We start from the raw sequence: 16067 nt of genomic DNA, 5'->3' as shown, positions 1-16067 counted from the left end.
TTTCTCCCTCTACCACAAAAAAAATCATTCGAACCTTCTCCACTGTCTTAACATCTCTGACTTTCCCAATGTCTCCTTCCTCTCAGCAGTACACATCACCTCCAACTTCACAGAGGAAAGCAAAAGCAGAAAGAAGGTGAACTTCCTCGACTTCCCACCATTAAACTTGTGCCCACTACACCCATTCGGCTTTAATGGAAGAAGCGTTCTTCATGTGGGCTCTGGACCATTCATTCCCTTTTGCCTTCTCAGTGATTTTGTGATTATACTTTCTCTCATCTTTATTTTCAGCTGTTCCCTCTCTATTGGCTCCATCACACCAGCATTTAAATATATTCAACTCTGTCATCTTAAAGACCTACAGAACTATTCCAATCCTCTCAAATGACTTGTTTAAGAAGTATTTGAGACCACCAACCACTCAATTCTCTTTCCATTTAGCTTCCATAACACTAAATTATTCTCTATTTTCTCCTCTTTCTTGGATTCTTCCTTCCTTCTCAATCTCCTTTTCTGAACCTTATTTCCCCTCTTAACTTTGGTACTTTCAAAGTTCTGCTCTAGGCTTTTTCTCCTGTTTCCCTTGGTTACTCCAGTGGGGCTTAAGGCTGCCTCCCATACCGATCTCTCTAGCCCAGTCCTCTTCTCGTAAGTTCCAAACTCAATGATCCATCTTCTAACTTAGGAAATCCACTTGGCTATCTAACAGACACTTCTAAACTAAACTCATTCAACCTCTCTTCTTCCACTCCATGCCTGACACACTGAAATCCCCAGGGTCTCTCAACTCCTCCCTTGCCCTGTCTCCATCATCCAACCAGTCATCACCAAGTCCTTTGCTGATATATCCAAGTATTTCTCCAATACAGGCTCTTCTCACAACCACACTCTCAGGTAACCACTAGCTCTTCCCTGTGCTTCCTAACTGGTTTCTGTGCAACCGTAACAACTATTTAACGTGTCAAATACCCGGTCACTGTCCACACTCTCCCGTTACCTTATATAGTTTCTGTTTGTGGAAAGTTTGATTTTCTTTGATTCAGGGTCCAAATCAGACCTGGACATTGCAATTGATTTACATGTCTTTTAACTATCTTTTAATCTATAAAATCCTTCTGTACCTCTTTTTTTCTATGCATTTTTTTTTCTGGAAAAATACACACACCAGATTCTTTGTCCTACAGAGTTTCCCACAATCTGGATTTTGCTAATTTTATCCCTGTTTTGTTATTTAACATGTTTCTATGTCCCTTATATTTCCTAAAAATTGGTAGTTAGACAGAGAGGCTTGGTCAGATTGATGTTCAGTATTTTTTTGGGGGGTGGGGTGGGGGGGTGGGCAGGACTACCTCAAAAATAGTACTGTGTAATTCCATCAGGAGGTATCATACTTGGTTTCTCCCCAGTTAAGATATCATTAGCCATGAATGATCACTACCTCTAATTAATGAATCCATTAATTAAGGGTTCCCTACATCAATTCTCGTTCTTCCCTAATATTCCACACAGTAAAGTCAGCCTGATCTTTATAAAATGCTAATCAGATCAGATCACTACCTCTTTAAAACCTTTCAATGGATTCTCATTGTCCTTCGAATAAAGTCTAGAATCTTTATAATGGCTTCCAAGACCCTCTATGATCTAGACTCTGCATGTGTATCTTTCAGTTCTCACTTTGCCTCATTCCCAACAACCCTTGCTATAACCAGCATTCTTTCAGTTCCCTTAATGCCCTGCTCTTTACTGTATGCCTCTGCACATACCCTTCTTAGACTACTACTGAGGCATAGGCAAATGCATAGCTTTAGTTTACTAATTCCCATTCATCCTTCAAGTACTGGCATAAACAGAACTTCCTCAGTAAAGTGCCTTGACCCCACGGACTAAGCTAAATCCTCTTGCCAAATACTTCCACAACACACTTGACTTCCCTTTTGTAACATTCATCACACTTCTAATGAAATGTTCAATGACTTTCTTTCCTCACTCATTATAAATAAAGGCAGAGATCACTATTGTCTTGTTCACTGCTATACCTCAATGCCTAGCACTGTCTAAATTAGCATATCATGTAAGAATCAGTTGTTGAATTAAACTGAAATTGAAAACCATCTTTCTGTGGGTGTTGATAATGCCCCTTTAAAAACTGTTATTTTTAAATACTTAAGATTTGCAAATGATATTTCAAATCATGATAGCTATTAAGCATAATGAATATATGAAATGTTCAATAAATGTTCATTAAAAAGACATAAAAATGATTACATGCTAATTTAGAGTAAACAAATATCTTCTCTAGACACTCTTGGACCTTATCAATTTTTTCTATAATATATTACAAAAATCTTTCCCATGAAGAACCAAAGAGCAGCAAGTAACATTTAAAGAAAAACTCTTACTTTTATGAAGAGGAAGGGGTTTAAGAAGATCTGGCTGTGCTTGAGTCATAGGTACAGGTGGTCCTTTTCCTCCAATATGATTGTTCACAACTGGATTCTGTTGTCTGCCTCTTAGTAGTGGAGACATACAGCGACGTCTTTTAGGGATGCCTTGCATATTTGGTTCTCCAGGTCGTTTATGTTTATTTTGAGGTCCAGCCACAAATTCATCTGCCTCATCTATCATCATACCCTATAACAAAAAAGAATATAATTTCCCTAGCTTTACATACAGTTTTTAATCGCACAACTAATTCCAATTCCCATTAAAATAACTATATTTTAACTGTCGACATTTATTAGGTATTCTACCAAGAAAATAGCTTCAGCTTTCTTTAGTTAAATAAAGAACTGCTCTCTCCACAGTGCCTACCGCAAATAAATTATATAATGGAACATTTGAAATTTACCTTTTTATCCAGCTTAAAGGGGTTGCCAAATGTATGCAACCTTCGAGGCTGATCAGGATCAAGTTCTCTTAGTGGAGAAGGTACTTGCTTGAGGTATTCCTGGTAATTCCCCATTTGTGCTATAGGAACACTGTGCACTTGATCTTTTCAAACAGAATAGAGCAAAAACAAAAGTTAACCTCACTAAAACTACCTTCCAACTAGTTATCAAATAATGTCTTATGTATGAGTGCTCTTTGGTTTATTCTAGTCAATCTTTCCTTACCACATATTCTAAATTATTTTGTCACCATTATAAATATTGTGACATAAAATCTTGAGATGTTTTTAAAATAAAATTTTAAATACTTGATTTTATCTTCTAAACAAAGCAAAAAGATTGCAGTTAATTTCAGTGTATAGAATAAGCATATGTGTAACCTTTCTATGAAAAGGAAATGTCTCTTCTACTCTATTCCAAATAAGCAGAATTTAATTAAAGCAGAATTTACAGAAAAGAGATATCACATAGATGACCCTTTTTATATAAAACAAGGTTGAAATGCTTATGTGAGAGTTGGCAAAGGGTTAAGTTCTCATTTGACTTGATTTGTAGTAGGTGCCATGGGTACAGTTGAAGGTAATACCAGAATATGACATATATTGGCCATCCAGAGTTAAACTAGTTGAACTACCAGATACTAGCAGATCACAAGAAAATGATTTTGTTTGTACATGTGCCTGTATATGTGAATGTATGAAGAAAGCCAAAAAGGAAACTAAGCTGCTAACAAAGGTCGTTACCTCTGGGGAATAGAATTTGGGGCAACAGTGATGGTAGAAAGAAGTGTAGAGAATCAGGGATGACTCACTTTTTACTTCATTCAATGAGAATGTAATACTACTGTCATAATTCTTTAAAAGTTACAATAACACTACGTATTTCCAATATAAAGTAATAAGTTTACTGAAGAAATACCAACATTAAAACCATGATCTAACCTTCATCCTGTCCTTTAAGAAATCTGCGGGTGCTCTTCAAAAGATTAGATCTCATTCTTGTTAAGTGATCCAAAAGATTCCGTCTTGGTATGTCATACGCATTTCTAAATGTCTGTGGCTTCAAATCCTGTTAAAAAAGATTTAAAGACAAGATTTATTTTCAAACATAGAATTAAGAGACTAAAATCTCTAGCCTGCAGCATAGCTTTGAAAATAAGATACACAAGTTAACTAGCTTAAAAAAATAGAGATATGATGCAATCTTACTGTACTGTTTTAATAACCAAAAGATAAAAATTTGGTAGTGAGGCTCAACCAAATAATCTCAAACTCATATCTGTCCAAGATTTTATTATATATTCTGGCTAAGAGAAGCAAATTAAAGCTCTGATGTATAATCTACATACCATAAAACTACCCATTTTACATAAACAGTTTGATGAGTGTTCATAAATGTATAGTTGTGAAACCACCACTACGATCCAGTTTTAGAATATCTCCATCATCCCAGAAAGTTCCTTGTGCCCATTTGTAGTCAATCTCTATTCCTATCCCCAAGCAACCACTAATCTACTTTCCTTCTCTCTACATTCTGTTTTATAAACGGAATCTTGCAATATGCAGTCTTTTCTATCTGGCTTCTTTCACTGAGCATGTTTTTGAGATTCAACCATGTTGTTCATGTATTGGTGTCTATTCCTTTTTACTGTCTTTTCCTTTTTACATGGATATACCATATCTCTATCCATTCACCAGTTGATGAACACTTGGGACTATTTTCAGTTTGGGGCTATTACTAATGCTGCTATGAACATTTGCATACAAAGCCTTTATATACACATATTTTCATTTATCTCAGTAGATACCTACAAGCAGAACTGTTGGTATACAGCAATATTTACCTTTCCTAAGAAACTGCAAACTATTTTCCATCAATAATGTATAAGAGTTCCAGTTCTAGTGGGCATAAAGTGGGATCTCATTATGGTTTTAATTTGCATTTCCCCAGCGGCTAATAATGTTGAACATCTTTTTATGTGCCTGTTCAAGTTTGTATATGAGCTGTCTGGTGAGCTGTCTGTTCAAATATTCTGTCTATTTTTTTTATTGGATGTTTGTCTTTTTATTATTGAGTTCTATGAGTTCCTTATATATTTTGAAACAAGTTCTTTATTCAATACATGCTTTTCTCCCAGGCTGTAGCTTACCTGGGAGAAACATCAAAGTTTCTTCTGAAGACAAAAATTTCAATTTTAATGAAGTTCAATTTATCAAGTTTGTGTGTGTGTGTGCTTTGTGTGTTGTATTTTAGAAATCTTCATTGACCCATAATCCAACATCTTAAAGATTTCTTCCTGTTCTGTTGTAGAAGTTTATAGTTTCAGTTCTTACATGTATGACTATGATCACTTCAAGTAATGTGAGGTAAGGGTCAAGTTCATTATTTTGCGAATGGATAGCCAATTGTTCCCACGGTATTGGTTGAAAAGACTGTCTCCTAACCCACTGAATTATTTTGGCACCTTTGTTAAAAATTAATTGACTCTACATGTGAGGGCCTACTTCTGTTCTACTGATCTATATATTTTTCCTTATGCCAACAACACAACATGTTGATTGCTGTAGCTTTACAGTAACTTTTAAAATTAGATAGTGCAAGTCTTCCAGCTTTATTCTTTTCCAAAATTGTTTTAGCTACTCTAGGACCTTTACACTTCCATATAAGTTTTAGAATCAGCCTGTCTGTTTCTACAAAAAGACTACTGGGATGAAGATCTTTTTAATGAGTATTCACAAAGCATTTCAGGATCATGCTGTGTACCCAAGGTTAGCAGTATAAAAGTACCAAACTACAGTGAACTCTACCATTAGCTATGTAACTTGAGGCAATCTCTAAGCCTGTTTTGTCATCTATAAAATGAACGGGACGGTTTGCTCTTTGCAGTCCATCCATTCATCCACTCACCATGTACAGTGTTTAACTCTAAAATCTAATGATTCAATAATAATATAATTGATCATTATTCTGCGGAGGTACAGAAGTTCGGACAAACTGAGTATCAGTTAACAGAAAATTTGCCACATTCAACAATATAACAGACTATAACTATATCAGTACTAAATTCACATAACCATTACCTTATTGAGTAAAGCAACTTGGAACCCAGTATATTCTTTCATATTAAGGTCTAGCAGTCTGTGAGGAACATCCTCTGAAATTCCCTGGAGCAGCTGTTGAAAATCTTTCCTATAAGCCATTGATAAACCATGTGATCTGCTTCGGACTTTAATTCCAGTTTCCTGTACTACTTTTTTGCCTACAGAACTGATGACTCGATCAGATTCAATTTTCGCCTAAAGCAAAAAAAAAAAACAAAAGTTGTCTTGACATAATCTGAAGTGGTAAATTAAATGCTAATAGTTTTGGTCTTCCATAAATTAAGTATTTATTATATTTAAAAAGTACATAAGAAATTAAAAACTCTACTTAAGTAGAGAAGTTTATGTCAAGTCCTTGGTAAGCTGAACATAGTTTAAACAATAATGTCTTATGATTTTAAATCATCACAATTCTTACCTTTTGGAGCAGGGTACACAAACACAACTTCAATTTATTTTATTTATTAAATACCCACTACACCTAAACCATGAAATGTAAATGTACCCTAAATAAGAATATATATTTCCAATTCAGAGGTGAAATAAAATTAGAAAAAAAAATCTCATCAATATTTACTTAAAGACACTATTACTAGCACATAACTAAATGTTCATAGATGTGGCAAACACTGATGGAGTTTTTCACTGGAAAGCAAACAGCAATATTCTCACTCTTTCCAACCTACGTTTCAATTAGCACTTGAAGTAGAGATGGCAGAAGTACTGGAAAAATTGTGTTTTATACAATTTTAATAACTTGGCAGTCAAAGTGTATACTGCTTGACTACTATAGTATCTATTAACGTGATTTATGCCCAAAATGACAAAATTCAGTATTTTTACAAATATTTCAAAAGAAACTCCCATTTTGAAAGAAAAAGCTATAGGTTTAAAACATAAAGCAAAAGAAACTGACTTTTTTGTCTAAGAAAAACAACTTTCTAACATAAATTTCCCAAAAGAAAACAAAGAATGTTCACATACAGGAAGGCTAGGACCACATTAATAAAGCCATTTTCACAAACTAGGAATTAATTGCTTGAAATTATCATTTCAAAACATAGCATACCATGTACTTGAGACAGAATTATGTTAATATATGATATATGTGGTTTTAAAATGTAATACATTAATATGATGGAATTCTATTAGAATCATCAAGAACTAACATCTGGCCTATTGACCACCTTAGCCAAAACCATTCAAAATACTTAGTGGCTCTATTTCTTAACATTACCTGCTGACTCAATTTTTTGAGGTATGAAATGACACTGTAACTAAGTCCATATTCCATACTGTCTGCTATTAGGTTAGGTGCTCCCATCATTCTAACAGCTTTCTTCAAAGGCTATAGGAAAAAAGAAAATAGCACTCAATCCTGAGCTTGTCAAAAACTTATAGCTATATGTATTGTCAATTTTGAAAATTTCACCTCCCAAAATGTCTCCTTTTCTTCAATAAGAGTCACATAATCATATTTGTACTTCATTAAAATGTTTGTCAGTGGTATGAAAGGCAGTTTGAAATACTAAACAAGGATTAGAGGCTATAGTAACAACACCCAGAGCAAGAATGGGTGAAGCCCTGGACTTCTTAGCATCATTGGAGACACTAAGTTTGGAAGAAGAGGGCAGGAGACACATTGCAGAGGTTGATTTGATAGAACTTGGGTAGTAAGTAGAAAGAGGAGTCAAGGAAAACAGAAGATTTCTACCTTGGGTAACTGGAAGGGTTGTGGCTCGACCCCTCACTAGCTTTGTGACCCTGCACCAGGTAATATAACCCCTTTGTGCCTTAAGTTTCTCATTTGTAAAATGACAATAGTAGTATCTACCTCATAGGGTTGTCATGGGATTAAATGAATTAATACATGAAAATACATCTGGCACACAGTAAGCATTCAGTAGGTATTAATCATTACTACTATTATCATTAGCTGAGCTGAAAAAACAGAAACAAGCTCTGAAGGAAAAATGAGGAGGCAAAAATCATCGAATATTTACTATGGATGTGATATAGTGATTTTCAATTGTAAGGACTAATTGAGAACCACTTTGTGCAAGGAAAAATATCACTAGCAGGACTGTCTAGCCCATGTGAATGGGACAGAGTCAGAAGAAGGATGATAACCACCCAATGACATACTAGAAAGTGCATAAAAGCACTGGTGTCAAACTGGAATCAAATCCCAGATCTGATACTTAATATCCATGTGGCTTTGGCTAAATCCTCCCAGTTGCTATGAAACATATGAGTCAAACATATGCAAAGTTCATATTCAAGTGTTTCTTCCTTTTCCCTCTCTTACATAGCAGGCACTATGTGCTAGACACACACAACTTTTCTCTTACAACTATAACATATGATTTTCAAAGCTCAAGAAATTAGTGTTCTTATTAGGGACCATTTAGAAAGATTAGTTACAGTCAAATACTGTAACATTCCTGCAGTAAAAGCAGAAGTAATGTTTTAAAGTGCTTTTAGTGTAGGTCTTTTTGTTAAGAAGCTACTTTTCATAAAATAAATAAAGTAATATATTTAATAATATATGCATTATTGGTCCTATCTATTATGATACACTAGGTTTTAAGTAATATTTCTGGAGATTTAGGGAATAATGCAACACAAACCTTTTTTTGTACCCTTAAAGGGAAATAATTATAACACTGCAATTTAAAAAGGTAGTATAACAATTGAGGTTAAAAGCTTAAATTCTAAAGCCAGGCTGCTTGGGATTGAATTCCTGACCCCCAAATATTAGCTATGTAGCCTTGGATGAATTATTTAATCTTTTAGTGCCTCAGTTTCCTCATCTGTGAAATAAGAACAGTGATTTCTGCCTCGTAGGGTTACCATATAAATTAAATGAGGTTAATACATGTAAAGTGCTTAGGATAGAACCAGGCCTGGGTAAGCATTATATATATATATATTTTTTTTCTCATTATCATCATCATCATCATTATTCTGCAAATCACTGAAACATTTCTTTCCCATTACATTTATATGGGTCATTTGTACACTCAATTTTCATGACATTTATTTTATAATAGCAATAAATAAAAGTTTTAATACCTATAGTAAACTATAAGCATAATATAAAATTTTATAACAAGTTCTATTTTTAACAATAATATTCTTACCCCAAGATAGTAGGGAGGCATTGTCTTCAAATAACTTTCAAATGACTGTCTCCATTTCAATGTTGGTTTTGCCTTATGTACTTTAAACAAGTCATCTATAAATTTATAATGTGAACAAACTATCATCATTCATTGTTTTCACACATGAAAATCAAGTCAAATAAGTTTCATTTTTAAAGTCTGCTTTCTTATTTCTATAAGAGAGAGAGGAACATCTGACCTATATTTTTAACAAAATTAAAGGTGGTAAAATTTTTGGTTCTGGCATTTTTGAGTAGTAATACCACTTTAAAAATAAAAAGGTGCCAATTATGGTCTAAAATTAAATGTAATAATAAAGGTAGAACCAGGAAATACACAAGGAAAATCTAGATATGAAACAGATTTAAAGACAGAAACAAAGTATGCATGATGTTTTCTATAAAATATACCTACTAATATTTTGTCTGTAACCTTTAAATCTGATGCAGTTCCATGAAGGGAAAGATGTCTTCTCCAACAGTACCCCTCAAAAAATTATAGCCAAATGGTCCCCAGAAACCAACTTTAGGCTTATCATATTATTTTAGAACAAATTCATCATTTAAAAAAATTTGCCAAATGAAAATTAAAAGTATAGATAAATCCTTAGAGAATACTCAGATCTTGTAAATATGATATGCTTCTACAAAATGTCTAATTATTAACCAAATACAAAGCCTGCATTACTAATTCTAACTATGTAAGAAATCTAACTGCAAAAAACTTAGAGAATACTTAATTTAGAAACTTAAAATATAATATCTTCAATAGTTTGCAGAATCAAAGGTAGTTTGACACTGACTTTCAATTTACCAGAAACATGCACAGGTTGCTATAACACAACCTTATACAGCTTCAGTATTTTAGAGTATTAAAAAAAAAAAATCTTCATTAATTTCCAGAAGACAAGAAAACTTAGAAAGGGAGGGATGTTCCCAAAGTTTGTTTTTAGGAAAAATCTGTATGTATGCTAAGCCACAGAGAATGTGATGAGAATAACTTACCTAAAAGGGGGAGGAGGACTGGGTAATTGTAAGGCATCACAAATAAGTTGACACAGTTCAGTGCTGTACTGGCTTTCAAGTAACCAAAGGGATGGCCAAGTTCGCTATATTTTGCACTATTGCTCACATATACCTGTTAAAAAGGAGTAGTTAAAACTTCACATTTAATAACCTTTACAGAACGTTATATAAACCACGGATTCAATTTAACTTTTTAAGAAACATCAAATTAAATTTTTAGAGATTCTCATACTGAGTGAAGTAATAAGTCAGACAGAAAAACAAGTATCATATGATATTGCTTATATGTAGAATCTAAAAAAAGGCTACAAATGAACTTATCTACAAAACAGAAATAGAGTTACAGATGTAAAAAATAAAACTTATGGTGTGGGGAGTGGGGAGGGATAAATTGGGAGACTGGGATTGACACATACACACTGCTATATACAAAACAGATAACTAATAAGGACCTGCTGTATAGCACAGGGAACTCTACTCAGTACTCTGTAATGGCACATATGGGAAAAGAATCTAAAAAAGAGTGGATAGGGCTTCCCTGGTGGCGCAGTGGTTGGGAGTCCACCTGCCAATGCAGGGGACACGGGTTCGAGCCCTGGTCGGGGAAGATCCCACATGCCGCGGAGCAACTGAGCCCATGAGCCACAGCTACTGAGCATGTGCTCTGGAGTCCGCGAGCCACAACTACTGAGCCCGCGTGCCACAACTACTGAGCCCGCGTGCCACAACTACTGAAGCCCACACGCCTAGAGCCCGTGCTCCACAACAAGAGAAGCCACCGCAATGAGAAGCCCGTGCACAGCAACAAAGAGTAGCCCCTACTAACTGCAACTAGAGAAAGCCCGTGCGCAGCAACAAAGACCCAGTGCAGCAAAAAAAAAAAAAAAAAGAGTGGATATATGTATATGTATAACTGATTCACTTTGCTGTACACCTGAAACTAACACATTGTAAATCAATTATACTCTCAATAAAACTTAAATAAATAAATAAAATTTTAAATCGCTATAGTCGTTCAGCTCACCTGCCAACAGGTTTGAGGAGATTTTCTTTCCAGGATAAATTGAGTCAGCGGTGAAGGTTCCAACTCATATTTGTCAAAAGGCAATTTGTCAATAACCATCGGTTCACAGTCTGTACAGGAAAACTTCACTACAGGATGAGACGTACGAGGTGGCTAGAGGGGAAAGTCTTATTATTACTCTTTCACAAAGTACCAGAAACAAACTCCTTTTTAGTATCCCTCACTACCAAAGTTTACTGTTTCTCAGTTTTGCTAGTGAGAATTTAATTTACTACCAAAAGCACCACTAAGCTGAAAGAAAATACTTAAAAATGTAATGCTTAAATTATATAATATTCACAAGAAAAAAAAACACTTCAAAATCTATACAGAATTAAAATTTTTGTTAAGTCTTAAAATCAAATTTATCAGAAAAATTAAATGCAAAATTTTGGAATTAAATAAGTGCTCATTAATTTTTATATCTAAGAAACAACTAATGTAATAGAAACCTTCGTAAGTCCTCAGTTGTAGCAATTTAACTACTTGGCTTCCAAATTGATGACACACATTGATCAGTACCAATTTTTGAATATACAATATATTAGGGCATATATATATTTATACTTGTAAATGATTAATTTATAGGTACATAATAAAATATATACCAAAATAATATTAAAAATAGAAAAGAGTAAACATACATAGAAGTTCTAATGCTTTCCTTCCCTATTCCAGCAGACTGTATTGGTTACCCCTGTGTTAAATACACCCTACTTTGGAGGCCCTGTTGTAGAGCTGCAAAAACCACAATACTTTAAAGGAAAAAAACAACAAGTTACTCTATTTCCCCCTTAACAGTCTCCTTCCTAAAAATCTCACCAAGTGAAGACTGGTGAAGAAAATATGAGCTATGAAGAAATAATGTGAAATTTCATAGCTATATAGGACTCCTTTTGGCCTCAGTTACTATCTACATATACTGGTGGCTCCCAAATCCACTGTCGAGGGACCAGATCGCTCTCATTTCTCTTATGTATCCAACTACCTACTGTACATAACCTGAATTTTCTATAGGTCCCTCAAATATATTATTACCCAATTCATTATTTCACCCCCAAACCACAAAACCTGTTCTAAAAACCTAGATGTTAGCCTTAATATCTCCCTCTTATCCTCCATACTTAACTGTCACAAAGAATTAGATTAAATGATACCACAAATTCTAAGCCACTTAGCAGAACACATAAACATGGCAGATGCTCACTATTTTAGTTACTGCCCTCTGTCAATGTTAAATTCTCATCTCTCTAAAAATTTACCTTCTATTTCTTACCACTCTAATTCATGCCTTCATCATTTCTCAGACTAGATGAGTACAACTGTTCAGTTTTAATTAGTCTCCCTAATTAGTCAGCCCCCTCCAATCAATCCCATGGCCATGAAAGATAAATATAATCATGTAATTTTCCTAACTCAAATTATTGGGTAAAAATAGCAGCCAACCACCTAAAAATAGGGCCAGATTCTTTTCTTTTAATATTGTTTTACAAAGATCCTTGACAATACGGTCCCCATCTGCCTTTTAACCACCACACCATGTACACCCTGTGTTCCAGCCATACCAAAACGACTTGCAGTTGCCCAAACAGATCATTATCTTTCATGCCCCGGTGTTTCATATGTTATCACAAGCTGCTTTACTATTTTCTCCCTTGCATAATGCAAACAAACTAAGTTTTGAAGACTGAACTGGCAAGGCAAGTACCAACCTCTAAGAAACTTCTTCCCTGACCCAGTCTCACCATGTACCCCAAACACATACGAGGCAGTTAGGCACCACCTCCTCTGGGCTCTGCTCTGCCCCCTATGACACTCAGCACACTGTACTCTATTATGTTTATATGGCTGACCTTCCTATGGAATGGTAAGGTTCCAGAGGGGAAGTACTGTTTTGCTCCTGTGCCTAGCATGTACCTGACACACAGCATATTGAATGGGTCTGTGAAACTCACCTATTTTTTTGGATGACAATATTGAGATCCAAAAAGAAAAGGGGGGGCATTTATTATTTCATTTAATCCCCAAGATAATCCTATGAGATAGGAGTTATTATCTCTATTTAACGGATGGGAAATTGAGGCTTAGAGAAGATAATTAACCAAAGACACATGGCTAATCATGGTAGAGCCATGATTCAAATTCAGAACCAGTCTCTAATAAATCACATTTAATTTCAGTATCAATACTTCTTATATGAAATACTATTATTTGTAAAAATTTCATTTCCCCTGAAATATCCTTCAGTTACTAAATTTTGCCAGTTCTTTCTAACATTCTCTCTCTTTTTTTTTTATCATTCTCTCTTCCATCATCTTTTAATTCAAACTCTTATATTAAGTGAACCAAAGCAATAGCCCTCTAGGTAAATAGCTTACCTTCCAGTTCATGTAACAACCACCAGATTAATTTTCCTAAAGGAACACTCTGTTAAAAGTGTCTTCAGTTCTATGAACCCTATTAAGAAAAGCTCAAATTCCTTAACTTTGCATGTAAAGTCATGAGCAATTCGGTTTATTTAATAGTACTCTCAATGTCCTACATACATATTATGACCCACCTATCCTCACAGTTACTTTCCATTCCTCTAAATTCACCTTGTTCTTTTTTACTTCCATAGTTTTTTCTCACACAGTTTCCTCCTCCAACTGAAATCCTACCGACACTTCAAAATCCTCTATGGCTTGTAACAATTTGTAATAGACCACTAGAGCAATATTAATAGATAATGCTTGTGATACTGGTTTTGGATTTCTTCCTATTAGGACTTAACAAGTACCATATGTACTACTGTAGGTGTTAAATAAATATAGTAGAATGAATAACCAACAATATAATATTTCATATAAATATGATATCTGTTCTGTAAGAATTTTGAAAGGGCTCTAGAAGAGAAAGTAATATGACCAAAGAAATTGAGAGCTTCTCTAAAGCCAGACTAAAAAACTATGATGGTTCAATCCAAAAAAGAGAGAAGATACCTCACTGAAATGTATAAAAACTTAATTTCATGTACTACATTAAATCCCTAATGAATAAAGGAAATATCACTTTATAGACCTTGTACAGAATAAAAGTAAAAATTATCCTAAAGAGTTGATATCGGTTTAAAGCATAAAAGGTTTCAAAAAGAGTTCAATTTAATTCATAAATGATAGCTGCATGAAACATTATTAAAGACTGCTTAATGATCTTTGAAATACAACTCTTATCTTCTAAGGGTAACATCAAAAGAACCACTGTCATATCCCATGGCGTCCTCAGTTACTACAAAAAACACTAATCTGAAAAAAGGGTATTAACAAGATTTAATAGATATTTGCATAAATTTACCCTATTATTATAAGAACCATACAGTGAACACTGATAATTCACCAGGATCATTCAACAAGCCTCACTGTTTCTAAAAATAATTCCTATAAACAAGACCAGAAAATCTTTGCTACCTTTAACGTCCAGACTGAAAACACTGACTATAACTAAAACTATGCAAGTCAACATGAATTTCTAAGACTAAGTCCTAAAAGATTGCAGGCAAACCATCAGAATTATTTTCTAAGCCTTCATTTAAACTGTATATTATGTCCCAGAGAGAAATCCTCATGTTACATTAGATTTAGAATCCGAACAGAAGCTCTTGTTATATCTATGCTTCTGTAACCAGAGGCCAATAATAAAAGCATAAGCATAGTGTTAGATTCTAAAGGAGACAGATGCCTCTTCTCTGTCACTTCCTGATGAACAATACAGCACACTAAAGCAAGTAACAGCGCTTGTCTAATTCCTATACAACAGCCACACCTTTAACTGACAGGAGCACTTAAAACTAGTAGGAAAAGCAGTTAACGGTTACTATTACAAAGTCACAGTCTCTCTGGTACTTACTAGTGTTGGAGAATTCTGATCTGGCCAGAAGGACTCTGGAACAGGCCAGTGACCTATAGGAACCCCAGTTTTAGGATTTGGTCTGACATATATGAGTTTGTGACAGCTATGCCAAGGCTGAGATCCCAAAGGCCTTGATACATCTGGCTGCCCATCTACGGCAAAGAAATCAAAGTAAAGAAAGTATATATCATTAAAGGAAAAACATAAGCAGTTAAATTATATCTACTATTACTTAGTAAAAATGTCTTAATACTTGTTCAATTCTGGATTTTCCTATTTTTCTTAAATGGTAGAATACTATCATGACTAAGGCTTAACATTTAGATTACATCAGAATTCACTAGAGAGTAACATCAGCACATTCCAACTATGAGTTCAATAGGTGAAAGGAGGTCCCACAGCATCTTTTGCTTGTCCAATCAGAATATGTAAAACATACTTTACGGCAGATACTTGTTTAACGAATGACATGTTTTCCCCACTAGATGATAAGGGCAAACACTCAATTTCTTCACCATCATGCTTGGCTTAGTAAATACTAGGTAAGTGTTGCTAAATGAATATTTCTTTAAAATCAATCTTTTTAACTAAAGCCTAATAACTAAAATGAAAAGTTAATATGCAAATCCAGATTTGAGGTGCCTACCTTTAATCTAAAACAATTCTAGAAAAAGTAACTCTCTTTAACAGTTCAGTAAACATTTACTTAGTGCCTAACTCTAAGCAAAAGTCCTAAAATAATTTAAAAATAAATATATTCCATGTGTAACAATTCAAATTTTTTTTAAGTTTGTTTTTTTAAACCAGACACAGTATGCGATTTATATAATCTTACCATCTTCTGCTCCTTCCCTATAATCCCTTCTGAGGGTACCACTTTCTCATCTCTATGACCTTTCTCTTCTCCCAATTACCCACTCTAGTGGATCACCTCTGCC

General features: G+C 34.4%; 1 protein-coding gene across 3 annotated transcripts in view; it reads right to left on the bottom strand.

The window, feature by feature from the left end:
• The window catches only part of INTS6 (integrator complex subunit 6), a 109756-nt gene that overhangs the window by 28256 nt on the left and 65433 nt on the right, over positions 1 to 16067 (bottom strand). For all 3 annotated transcript variants that reach the window (XR_009498632.1, XR_009498631.1, XM_059902495.1), the window contains exons 7-15: positions 15127 to 15281; positions 11203 to 11355; positions 10158 to 10290; positions 9133 to 9227; positions 7227 to 7337; positions 5969 to 6184; positions 3830 to 3956; positions 2849 to 2991; positions 2400 to 2631 (exon numbers count right to left, since the gene is read on the bottom strand). Coding sequence is in view for 1 of the 3 variants with exons in the window: in XM_059902495.1 (XP_059758478.1) it covers positions 2400 to 2631; positions 2849 to 2991; positions 3830 to 3956; positions 5969 to 6184; positions 7227 to 7337; positions 9133 to 9227; positions 10158 to 10290; positions 11203 to 11355; positions 15127 to 15281 (1365 nt within the window). In the remaining 2 variants the exon portion in view is untranslated. The remainder of the gene's footprint in view (positions 1 to 2399; positions 2632 to 2848; positions 2992 to 3829; positions 3957 to 5968; positions 6185 to 7226; positions 7338 to 9132; positions 9228 to 10157; positions 10291 to 11202; positions 11356 to 15126; positions 15282 to 16067) is intronic.

This window comes from Balaenoptera ricei, chromosome 18 (assembly GCF_028023285.1).
Source record: "Balaenoptera ricei isolate mBalRic1 chromosome 18, mBalRic1.hap2, whole genome shotgun sequence".
Lineage (NCBI taxonomy): Eukaryota > Metazoa > Chordata > Mammalia > Artiodactyla > Balaenopteridae > Balaenoptera > Balaenoptera ricei.
This window is presented reverse-complemented; position numbering and strand designations above follow the sequence as displayed.